Here is a 12,503-nt window from a genome sequence, read left to right as displayed (position 1 = left end):
CGCCAAAACATTACAAATGCATGCAAGGCCTTTAGAAGGTGTTAGTATTCTTCCCAGCATAGAATTGACAACTCCATTTCTGGGAAGAGTACTAGGAATCGATTCTTCTTCGTGACATAAAAGGAAGTGGATAGAGGAGGTGGGGCAGAGTTGGTGATATTGTGGAGAGGAAACCTTTTGGTGGTTGACATGCTTACAAGCATATCAAGGACAAGCAAAGGAGGATATTTATAAATTTTCTGCCACTTTTGAGCATCAGAAAAAGAAGCAACATACAAGCCCACATGGCACACGATGCATGCATGTGAGGTCCATATGATGACAGTGCGACATCCCATGCATGTAGAAGGCTTGTGCCTACGAGAAGCCAGTAAACAAAACGGAAAAGCTGGGAAGAGAAGGAATCATGATCCAAAGGCCATATCGTGACTGCATAGACAACAATAAATGGACAACTTTAAAGGCCATATTAGACAGCAATAAATGGGCAACTTTAGAAGCTGCATATCTAGCAGAAGGTACCGAACATGGAAAACACACCAATATTCAACGTAAGGGCACATGCTATATCAGGGAAATAATAATTGTAAAAGGCCTAGGGGGGACCGTTGTGATTTGTGGATGGGGAGAGGGCCTATCCGAACCACACAAAATTTAACAGAACACGCCAGTTGCAAACTAGGTGTTTTCGAACGCCAGAAGTCTGGCGTAGTAGTGGTAGCAGTCGATACTGCGAGCAAAGCCGTTGCCTTTTCGTGAACCCGCTACGGTGCTACCATCCAGTGGGTGTGGCGATGGCGTCCTCTCTTGCCGTAGCTTCTTCTGCGACTTCTGCTGCGTCGTCCTCTCCACTGCATGGACGTCGATTTCAGCAGCCTCTCGTTGATTCATCTGCTTCCAACGTAGCCTTCTCCTTCAACAAGGTATGGGTGTGTTTTTTCTCTTCCGCGGTTGAAGGCGTGATGCGATCTTTCTGTATACTGAACCAATACACTAAGCGCGATGTAATGCTTAAGTAAGATCTTTGAATGCATTTGTCCAAGTGTATCCTCTCTTTCCTGCTCCAGCCTGTTCTTTCCAAATGAGGGAATACGACGTTGCTGCAGCAATCTCCCGAGCTTTTCTGGATCCTGGAGCCTTTGCGCATGTATAAGGGTTTCCCCAACAGGAAACTTTACCCGCTTCTTTGATGATCTGATGCTTATATGAAGTCATCCCCCTCTTTCTGCCCTGTGCATTGCTCTCTCACAGTCGTCGTGCTAGGGTGTTCTACAAGGATGTTTTTCCTTATGATTATACTCGATCTTTTGTGCATTCCATGTTGCATGTGCATCAGGAAGGGTTTCCCTGAAAGTAAGTTTTTACTCCCGTTTTCAATCCTTCTTAAGATGTGTAGTTGCTGTGTGTGCCTCGTTTTTCCTTATGTGGCAGGGGTTCTTGAGTGGGAACAGGCTATGGCTGGACTCTTCGGCGACAAACGCAATGCTGCCAGGAGGCAAAGGGGCCATTGTAAAGGCTTCCGTGGAGACACAGGCACCTGCAGCAGCTCCCGCTGCCAAGAAGCATTCTAGGAAAGATGAAGAGGGTGTTATTATCAACACATATAAGCCGAAATCCCCCTACATTGGCAAATGCCTTCTCAACTCAAAGATCGTGGGTGATGACGCCCCTGGAGAGACCTGGCATATGGTCTTTAGTACAGAAGGTGAAGCCACTTCTTTGATAGCCTTCTGCCTCTAGGTCTTCTTGTTTGCTCATTTTCTCAAGCTAAGCATTGAACCTCCCTCTAGGTCTTGTTGGCTCATTTCCTCAAGCATTGAACCTTACTACAGATGACATCACAGCTGCTTTGCCAAACACAGACATTAAATGTTAGCCCCTATGAAGAAAAGGCTGCATTGTTGTCATATTTAATTTTAAGGTTGATGCAAAGCTACATTGATTTGGTTCTGCATTAACCCTAAGATGGGGACCATGTGGCACTGACAAACGCAAATGATATGTGTTATTTCTGCGTGACTTAACAGGCCTTGTAAAATATCGTGAAGGCCAGTCTATAGGTATCATCCCTCCTGGCATTGATGCCAATGGAAAGCCTCACAAGCTGCGCCTTTACTCCATTGCAAGCAGTGCTCCTGGTGACTTTGGGGACTACAAAACAGTAGGACAACTTTTTTTAAACTTCTAAATTGAATGTGTGAATCAATGCCGCTCTATTTTGCAACATAGCCATGCTCCTGTGCACTCGTCAATCTTCATGCATGAATCATCATGATATGCCCATACATGTGCTCACAGTTTTTCCTGCATCAATTGTCATGAATGTCCGCCGTCATGCACTCAATAACTTTCATAACAGTTGGGTATTTATGATATGTTGATAGCCATGTGTTTGCCTCAGCTTACACTTAAGCTCTTCTCCTTTACCAGGTTTCCCTTTGCGTCAAAAGGCTTGTCTACCTCAATGACAAGGGCGAGGAAGTGAAGGGTGTCTGCTCAAACTTTCTTTGTAAGTTCCTTTTTAACAAGTTGTTACATGCACTGCGGAACCTTGAGTGCTATGCAGCAAAGTTTTTTAATGCATTTATTTCACTTTTGATTCACTTAGAAGAAATGGGTGAGAGAGGGAATGTATCGATGTATTACTGGGTCCAATAACCCATTGAGGGTCCCCACCTTTTAGTGTATTTGCCTTGTTACGCTGCCCCCTCTTCCGGACACTGTTTGGGCTTTACATAGATGAGATCTCTAAATTTGTTCAGAGTTTGGGAGGAGACGCTCTCCACTAGCACACACTTTGATCCCTATTTTCTTATTATGCGGATGACATGACCGTCAACAGGCTAAGCAAGAGAGGATGTCACATCTACCCACTGCATCTGGGTGTGGCACATGGACATATATGTACTTTGCATGCAAATTTTGGAATAATCTTTTGGATTTGAGATGTGCATTGGGCAATTTTGAGATCCCTAGTCTAGGGGACCAGTCACCAATCACCATCAAGGTAGGCCAAGGTAGGTCAATCAAAGCAAAGTGTCGCATTTTTCTGTAACCCACCTGAAGTAGAAGTGTATACAATTGCTTTAGACAGTATGAGGCCAAGTGTCCGCTGGCACGGAACATTTATGGACAGACCGGACAGTTGGGCAAATATGATAAGTAGGCCAGACAGGTCTGAGCAGAGGTAGGGCAAGTCAGACAGGTCGGACAAAGGTAGGGCAGGTCGGGCGCAGCTGGTCATACAGGTTGGGCAGTGGCAGGTCGGGTAGCTGATCGTGCAGGTCAAGCAACAGGCCAGGCAGACTGAATCCTGGCCAAAGGCAAAAGGCCCAATAAATAGGTTTCTCCCTTCCCCACTTCAAGCATCTAGAGGCAAGCATCAAATCAATCAAGTGCCTCACATTAAGCATTCAGCGCATCATGGGAGTACCCAGTTATCGATGTAGAATGGCCCCTCCACCAGCCAGGAGCCTGTATTTGCAATCAGCCTACTCAGTTCAAAGCTCTTCAATCTTGTGTTAGTCTCAGCAATTTCCACAGCTCAAAAAGCAGCCTGCTTATACATAGATCCTTCTCGGGTGTCCCATGTCCAGTAGTCGAATCAATTCAGCAAATAAGAAGGAAATCTACACATCGTGGGTACTGCCATGGATTTGAGCTTGATTTGATGTTGTTTGAAGTGATCCTTGATGCTTAGACCAAGCTAGGATTAATGTAGACCCAAAGTCTACTATTTGTAGTAAAAATGCCCACAACTTCTTGATTTGAGCTAATTTGTGATGACTAGAAGCATGGATTTTTGACATAATCTCGATACGAATGAAGATTAGTGATATGACACCCCATACCATCTCAAATGGTTTACCCAACTCCTGTAAGGGCCTGAACAGCCATGCCTGTGACACAATATCAAAAGCCTTGTGGAAATCCACAAAGTAGCAGTAAAGTTAGTAAACCCGTTGCTTCTGCAAGCTGGCCTCCTTAATGATGGCTCTCAATGTACAGATATGATCTAGCATGGAGTATGTTCTTGTAAAGCTTGCTTGCTTTGTGACCTTATATCCTTGTCTCTTTGTTGTTGCGAGAGAGCCGATCTCTGATTCTAGAGGGCTTTGTTAAACATGTGTGCTAGCAATGGGGCAAGGGTGTAATGTCGCATGTATGTAAATGTGCTTGGCAAATAAACCTTCATGGTCCTGGGCTCTACAATTCCGGAGTCTGTGTATGGCTTGTGAGAGAGAGAGAGAGAGAGAGAGAGAGAGAGTTCTATTAACATCTACCAAAGACCAAAGGATCTATGGGACCAAAAGTGTCACAATATATCCGTGAAGTTACTCAAACCATGGAAAAACATAGAAACCAACTAGATTTGAAAGGAAAAAATAACCATGTGAATGTCAATGGTACGATGATGTAATGTGATGGGGTCAAAGTGGATCCTCGATGATATCAATGTCTGCATAGAGGCTCTCCACGTCCACTACCTGTCTCTCTAGAAGATCTCCCATCTGAAGCTATTGAGTGGAGCACCTCCTTAGACCAGTGGGTTTATGGCGTCGCGTTGTCCAAGGAGAGAGGGGGTGGCACATGGATGATGGACTGCCAATGTGTGTTGCCTCATTCGTCGGGTAGGGGATTTGATTTGGGTCAAATCTCTTGTCGGGGAAAATAAGCTTGTGATGGGAGGCTGTGAGGTATATAGGGTTTGCATTTGTGCCTCTCTGCATCATAGTCACCAGGAACGTTTCAGGGTTTTTGAGGTTTTGGGGCAAAACGTTTCGGCTTTCGGCTAAGAAACGCCAAGGTTTCGGATTTTTTCCTATATAATTTTGCATTGCTAAAGTTCCAAAAAATAGGAACTTTTAACTTTGAGAAACAATTTGTTTTTTGAGAAACCAAAAAAATCAGGAGTTTCTGAAACATTTCTTGTGTTTCGGGGTTTCTCACTCCAGAAACGCGTTTTCATGTGACTATGCTCTGCATAGCTGATCTCTGTGGCAATGCAGCTCCATCAGCTAGAGTTCACAGCACTGCTGGAATGGGAAGTCAATGACCCATAGAAAGAAGATCTAGTCCGGTTAGCTTAAGGCCAGTCATCTTTTCATGTATACATGGTGCGGGAAGTTTGTTGGATACAATCACTCGGTAGAGGAGAGTGCCTCGAACAACGCTGAATCCTGAGCACCTTCCAGGGAGGAGTAAGGGCACCTAACTCTATTCATAGGGACTTACAGAAGTCACACCACCATAGCCATTGACGATATGAGTGACATTGAGGGCACAAGCTCAAGAGAAGCCTATGACTGGGAGTTGGTGAGGATTGAGTCTTGTATGGAAGACGAGCTCTCAGATTCCTGGACACCTACACAAAGGAGTATTGTTATTAAGAGGGCAAAAGACTTCATCACAGGAGTGCGACATGGTCCTTTAGTCTAACGAGGTCAGCGTGGATAAGTCGGTTAATGTTCTGTTGGGTTAGAGGAAGTAGAGGTGCATTTAGACTATAGTAGAATGGGGGCAAGGGATCGATATGAAGCCCATGTGAGACAACCCTGGCATACCAAACCCGAACATGTCCCATCTTGGCTGAGCGCCTAGATGACTCCAAGGGCAGCCTGGGAGTTCGTCTCTGTCCAAGGTGTAGATGCAGTATGCGAAAGTCATGCCTGGAAGAGCACATCAACTACCAAGGGGACACCCTGCAAGAAAAATAGGGTGGGGAACTGAGGGCTTATTCAAAATTATCCAAGCAAACATCATGACTTGCAATCATTCTATCCTCCACTAGCCATCCTTCCCGAGGTCTGGTCCCCAAAGGAGCCCCCATACATCATGTTCTAGGCTCCTGAAAGTGAACCTGAAAGCATTGTCGCTCCAAACAAGCCAAAGCTGTATACCCCCTCATCAGCCAAACCTGGGCTGCCAGGCGCATAGTGAAGTAATGTCCAAAAAAAGTGACTCTCAGGTATAAGATGGGATGATGTCTACTTTTTCCCCTGCAGACGTGAATCGCTGTCTGGAGACCACCAAGTGTGAGGTGTTGAAGATCACAACCTTGGTGTAACTGTAAGGTCTTGCCGCTGACAAAAGGCCTGCAATGCCACTAAGTGTCTCTGTAACCCATTACCCCTCTGTTTAATCTGGGATAAGCACGTTGTCATCTGCATAAAGCAGAGTGGGTGCCCCAATGTATCACATAATGTGGAACCTGGCCCTCCAAGTTTGTCAATGAAGTCACAGACCTCATCTATGGAGACATGTCGGGAGAGAGAGAGAGAGAGAGAGAGAGAGAGAGAGAGAAAGAGAGAGAGAACTGATAATCTGCCACTTGAATGGTTAGGTGATTTGATGCCTGGAAATGAAGTGTCGATCACAGGCCCTGTTGGGAAAGAGATGCTGATGCCCACTGACCCCAATGCCACAGTCATCATGGTTGGTTTCACTCATTGGTTTGTTTCAGGGTTTCAAAGTAGTCTCTCATCATTATTCACTCTTTCTTTGACTCTTACTTTGTGATCTTGTGCCACAGCTTGCAACCGGCACAGGCATTGCTCCATTCAGAGGCTTTTTATGGAGGATGTTTTTCGAGAAGCATGAAAACTACAAGGTATGATTCTCCCTTGCAAAACTCATACTTATTTTATCTTGGTGACTGTGTACTTGGCTGAAGTGTCAACTTTCCATTCTAGAGGGCATTCACCACCATGCTACTGAGTGGGCTTGCTACACCAGGATTACCAATGTAGGGTTCTTTTATGTGAATTGCTGTTTTGCTTGGTTGCAGTTCAATGGACTTGCTTGGCTCTTTCTGGGTGTCCCAACGTCCAGTTCCCTATTATATGTAGAGGTATTTTCTTACCATTATGTAGTGGTATTTTCTTACCATTATGCATGAGCCCTATCATAGCGTTCTGATGCATAAATATGAGTTCAAAGAGGCCAACAAATTTTGTATTCAGGAGTACGAGAAGATGAAGAAAATTGCCCCGGAAAACTTCAGATATGATCTTGCCATAAGCCGAGAACAAACCAACTCCAAGGGTGAAAAGATGTACATTCAAACAAGAATGGCTGAATATGCTGATGAGTTATGGGAGCTTTTGAAGAAAGATAACACTTATGTATATATGTGCGGTTTGCGTGGGATGGAGAAAGGCATAGATGATATCATGACTGGTTTGGCCGCACGAGATGGTATGTGTTTTATCCATGATAGACTGCTTTTCATGTTTTGGCTTTCTGATGTTTGGGAGATTATAAATTTTCATAACAAAATGTCGTTTTATTTTTTTAATGCCTGTGTGTGGTATTGGCTGTTGTAGGATATGACTGGTCACAGTACAAGAAGGAGCTCAAGAAAAATGAGCAATGGAATGTGGAGGTCTACTAAGCAGCAATTAGTTAACATGAACAAGTGACTTGTTAATGTAAGATTGTGATTTTTGTTCTCTTCTGGTGTAGAAATTCATAGAGCATTCCCCTGTGTGTTTGTGTGTGTGTTTAGTGTTGGCATGGCGGTTGACTTGTTAGGCTCCTAATTGATAGTCCCATTCCCTGCACTTAATTGCTGTTATAGGGATCATATGTGGTCCACTAGCTTGGCTAAAATGTTAAGACTCTCTCTCTCTCTCTCTCTCTCTCTCACACACACACACACACACACACACACGTATTCAATTAACCAGTGAATTCATTGAAATTGGTTCTCATGCATGCATGCATGCACATTCCTGTCACCTTCAAGTAACCAGTGATTTGGTTCAAATTTTATGTTCTTCTGAACTTAAAAAAATAGAGCCAGAGACCTTAAGGTCCTTTTTTTCTACTTTTGTAGATGCCAGAACACAACAGACCTTGAGCTTGACTTTTGTAGATGCCAGAACAGAGTTTCATCAGCAATGTGGCTAATCAAGCCTAAATCATTTTAATGGGCTAGATTGGCTCGATTCCCAAGAAACGTTTGTTCACTTATTTAATGTAAACAGCGACCTTGTTTTGGATTGGAAATCAAAGAAGGGAAGAAAGGTTACAGGTTGGATCGGAGCAGTATTGCCTTTGAACTATGTAAAGTATGTCCTACTGAACTTTTTGATTTTCCCTGTACATACTGATCCAATGGTGTTAATCTCTTTGTCCCATCATTGTATTGTATAAGTCAAAAGTTACAATGGAGAATTGCAATTATGGTTGTGAACTTCAAGGGAAAATTTGTTCCCACATGTACATCTTGTTTACAATCTCTTTTTTCCCCCCCATAGTATTGTGAGGAGGTTTTTAAACCCCACACTTCATGACCAGGGGTCGTCGAGTATCAAACCCGCATGCCCAGCTTCCGAAGCTGAGTTTCACTGCTGGGCTACTCCCCCGCCCCTTTTGTTTATAGTCCTTGGATGTGTGATTTAAAGCAGCATTTATATATAGTAGTTTGTGTTTCCCCTAATATTGTGAGGAGGTTTTTTTTTTTACCCCCACTCCCCTCCCCCTTTTGTTTTTAGTGCTTGGATGTGAGTTAAAGCAGCATTTATATATATATAGCTGTCTGTGTTTCCCCTAGTATTGGGAGGAGGTTTTTTTAAAACCCCACAAGGGGGGGTCATTGAGTAGCGTGCCCAGCTTCTGAAGCCGAAGTTTTACCACTGGGCTACTCCCCCGCCCCTTTCTTGGATGTGTGATTCAAAGCAGCATTTATTTATAGTTGGTTGTGTTTGTGGAAAAGGCAGGGTTCACAACCTTCCACCTGACAACGGTGAGAAGGGCAACCTGACATGAAAAACTGCCACTCCCTTGACAAAAATTGGACCGGGAAGATGTGAGGGTTTCTAGCAAGTGGTGGGGGTGGAAATCCTGAAATCTTCATACATCTGCCCTATGTCCGGCCTCCCTAGGCTTGAACCTGTTCCCCCACTCTGCTTCTGCTTAGTGGGCCCTTACGAAGATACTGCCTTGTGGGCCTCACAAGTAAACTGTCGGAAAGCTTGTGAACATGGCATGGCCTAAGATGTTGCAGCTGAGTACGATGGTCAAAAGGCTTTATCCTTATGAGACTATGTTCAGAGGCTTCACCCCAGGAGGCTATGAATCCCCCCTCTTGGAACATATTACAATGGATCCAATTGAGGAGGAACTTATGCTTGGTTTTTAGAGCTAATAAACTGTGCTATCAGTGGGAAAGTGTCACCTATTGTTTTCTTTGAAGGCATTTACTTGAACTATACCCTTGTCAAGTCTTCTCACTGCCTGTCTTCAGGGTTCTATTTAAACCAAATTTCCTCCCAAAAGACAGGTGCTTTACCTGGAAGAAATCATTGAAATGAGATCATGGAGTTTAAATAATGAAGATGGGAACACAGAAGATCTCTCTCTCTCTCTCTCTCACACACACACACACACACACACACAAAAAAACAGTTTTGAGCGCACACATGCATGCACATACAGGTAGACACGGTGAAACTAAACAAATTGCTCTCTCGCTCTCCTTTTGTTTCCATGATCATGAAACTGCTCTAAAACTTTTTGGTCTCTTAGACCCTGGTCAAATTTCGTTTTATACTTGAAGCAAGCTACTTAGATTCTTTTCTTTGTTGGGACTATACTTGGGCAACCCAACCTTTCAATTATTTGATACCATTGGAATAACTTGAGTTTTGTGTATAAAAGGAATGGTAAAATTCACGTTGATAGGTGTGGAAATTATTGATATAAAAATTTGAAAGTTTTCTTGACTTTCGAGAGCAAAACTTCTACAATGTGAATTAAACACTTGAAGGATTATGTTTAACATTATGTTCAAGGGCTATTTATGCAATTCCAAGCACAAGACATTGTAGCTTCATCCTTTCAAGGAGAGCATATTGATCCACATTAGTGTCAAGGTTTTTTTTGTGCGCTTGATACACTAGAATTAAGAAACCCCTCACCATCTCAAGTTAAATTGTTCATTACCATGAGTAACAACTCACCTTTATGCTCTCTTTGGTCAACAAAATTTAAGATTTCCTTCCTCGATTATCAAAATTTCTTCCTCTTGTGTTCATCGATGTGCTTATTGCTTGATGCGGCAATCCCTTTCAGAAGAGTAAATTTAGGTACTTCAACATCAGATTCTGTTCGAAAAGGAGTTTGAGAAGGAAGTTAGAAGATAGACCATCTTGCAAGAAGAGGTGTAGAGAAGCCAATAGCCAAGAAACTTCAAATTTTGAAGGTGACCATATTTAGAAAACTATGGAAGCAACACTTAGAGCCCAAGAGACTAGAAAGGAGAAGATCATTTCAAAATTACGATGACAAAAAGAATGCTAAGGTGGGTACTTTCATAGCTAAGTCAGCTTGATGATTTGTTTTCGGGGGAGAAATTCTATGAAAGGGCTAAAATCAAGTGCCAACTAGTTGATAGTGTTGCGTTGTGGTGAAACGCTACTACAACAAAACGTCACAAACCTTGTACTTAGAAAGAGTTCCAAAAGACAATAAAGAAAAATTTCTTACCACTACAGTATAACGCTAGAAATGGAGAGCAATGGGATACCATTAGATAGCTAAAGAAGGAGACTATGCAAATGTATGTAGATAAGTTTTAGCAAACCCTTCTTCAGCTTAAAGCCATAGAGAAAGTGTATGAGAAAGATTAAAAAAAAGAAATTTTTAGCGGGATTGAGACCTCATATTAGAGGTGAAGTAAATATGTTTTATCCTCAATCTTTGAGCTCTACTATTTCCCTAGCCCTTAATTATGAAAGGAAGAATGGTATACCCAAGGAAGCTAGAACTACCCAAGATCCTCGATCCTCTAAATTTCAAAAGTATGTTCCTACTTCTAAAACTTTTGACAGGTTTCAAGGTTCAAAACATAGCGTTTCAAACACTTCAATAACAAGAAGAGCAATGATCCAAATAGAAGACTGAAGAGAATACTTCCAAGGTGAATAAAGATGATCAGAAGTGGCGAATTAAATGCTTCAAGTGCAACAAGGAAGGCCACATTGCTTCCAATTATCGAGAGAGGAGACATACACTACAAGCTAAAGTCAACATTATCGATGAAGCAAATGATACGAATGGTGACAACTTGCCCAAGCAAAAGGGTAGCCTAGACTATGATATATTTTTTAACCAAGGAGATGATTCTAAACCCTCACATACCCAGTCTTCTCCTCATACGACGTTACTTAAAACAGAAGGTGAGGTAAAAGATAAGTCAATCACAATCTTACATGATGATGGTAGCACCCATGAATTTATTTCTAAAAGGCTTGTGAATGCACTTAATTTAGAGGTCACACCATTCAAATACAAAATTAAATCTACCTTTAATAATCAAAAGTATAATTGCACAAAGAAGTAAGAAATCTAAAATTGACAATATCAACTTATGAAGAGGAAAGAACTTTTTTGGTTGCACAAGGACAAGGTATATTGATGTAATTCTTGGTATGCCATGGAGACATAAGTATAACCCACATATAGATTATCACACGTATACTTTGTGTTTCATGTATGAAGGAAAAAGTTTGTCTCTTAATGGAATTAGGAAAGAGGAGAGTATTACATTCCTTAGCCATACCTAGGCTAAGAGAGCATTGAGGAAGAGAAAGAAAACATTTTTAATTTATGTGAATGAGCTCATAGCTTACAAACAACCTCCCAAGGATCCTTCATATGGCTCTTTTCTTTCCAAGTTCTCTGATTGTTTCCTTGATGATACCCCTTGGTTTACTTAATTCTAGACCTAAAGACTTACCCCTTGATGACTTACCCCTTGGTTTACTTAATTCTAGACCTAAAGACTACAAGATTGACATAATACTAGGTAGTATCCCTCCTTGTAGAGAAATTCAACATCAAATAGATTATCTATTAGAGAGTAAATTTATCCTCCCTTCTAGTAGCTCACCCTATGGTGCCCCAGTCCTCTTAGTCAAAAAGAAAAACAAAACATATAAAATGTGCATTGACTATAGGGCTCTTAACAAAATCATAGTCAAGAATACGTATCTTATCCCTCTTGTAGAGATGACCTACTAGACAAATTGAGAGGAGCAAAATTATTTAGTAAGATTGACCTTAAGTCAGGATATCATCAATTAAGGATGTTGGAGGAAGATGTGTACAAAACTGTTTTAGAAGGCACTCATGCCATTATGAGTTTTTAGTGATGTCCTTCAATCTTACTAATGCTCTGGACCCATTCATTAGTATGATGATAAATTGCATCTTTCTTAAATATCAAAACTTTGTGGTGGTGTTCTTTGACAATATTCTTGTGTTCAAGGATGGTATTACTAAACATAAGAAACATCTAGAGATAGTATTTAGGAAAATGAACTTTATCTCAACCCCCACAAAATTTCCTTCTTTCAAACAAAGATTGAATACTTAGGCCACATAGTTTTTGTAGAGGGTATTTGAGTGGACCCTAAGAAGATTGAGACCATAGTAACACACCTATCTCCACTTCACTCTCATGTGCACACTACCCACCCCCCACACCTGAATCCATT

The 12,503-nt window shown here is 42.0% G+C and overlaps 1 protein-coding gene across 1 annotated transcript; it reads left to right on the top strand.

Annotated features, from left to right (window-relative positions):
* The first annotated feature begins 669 nt into the window (after positions 1-669).
* LOC147634872 (ferredoxin--NADP reductase, leaf isozyme, chloroplastic-like) lies at positions 670-8,210 on the top strand. Its single transcript, XM_086804075.1, has 10 exons — positions 670-923; positions 1,432-1,705; positions 2,028-2,161; positions 2,431-2,509; positions 6,344-6,435; positions 6,533-6,610; positions 6,788-6,850; positions 6,963-7,197; positions 7,326-7,430; positions 7,838-8,210. Exons 1-9 carry the CDS (start codon positions 795-797, stop codon positions 7,391-7,393), a joined length of 1,152 nt encoding a protein of 383 aa, XP_086660201.1. The 5' UTR covers positions 670-794; the 3' UTR covers positions 7,394-7,430; positions 7,838-8,210.
* The last annotated feature ends 4,293 nt before the right edge of the window (positions 8,211-12,503 follow it).

Source organism: Cibotium barometz, chromosome 10 (genome assembly GCF_041138505.1).
Source record: "Cibotium barometz isolate CiBa-2024 chromosome 10, ASM4113850v1, whole genome shotgun sequence".
NCBI lineage: Eukaryota > Viridiplantae > Streptophyta > Polypodiopsida > Cyatheales > Cibotiaceae > Cibotium > Cibotium barometz.
The sequence above is the reverse complement of the archived record's forward strand: the minus strand, read 5'-3'. Positions and strand labels throughout refer to the sequence as shown.

What these genes read in the sequence shown, in the direction of transcription:
- LOC147634872 (XM_086804075.1), top strand. Translation starts at nt 795, where the DNA reads ATGGCGTCCTCTCTTGCCGTAGCTTCTTCTGCGACTTCTGCTGCGTCG. An exon ending in ACTTTGGGGACTACAAAACA is followed by an intron (nt 2,162 to 2,430) that starts GTAGGACAACTT and finishes CTCCTTTACCAG; the next exon opens with GTTTCCCTTTGCGTCAAAAG. An exon ending in TGTCTGCTCAAACTTTCTTT is followed by an intron (nt 2,510 to 6,343) that starts GTAAGTTCCTTT and finishes TTGAATGGTTAG; the next exon opens with GTGATTTGATGCCTGGAAAT.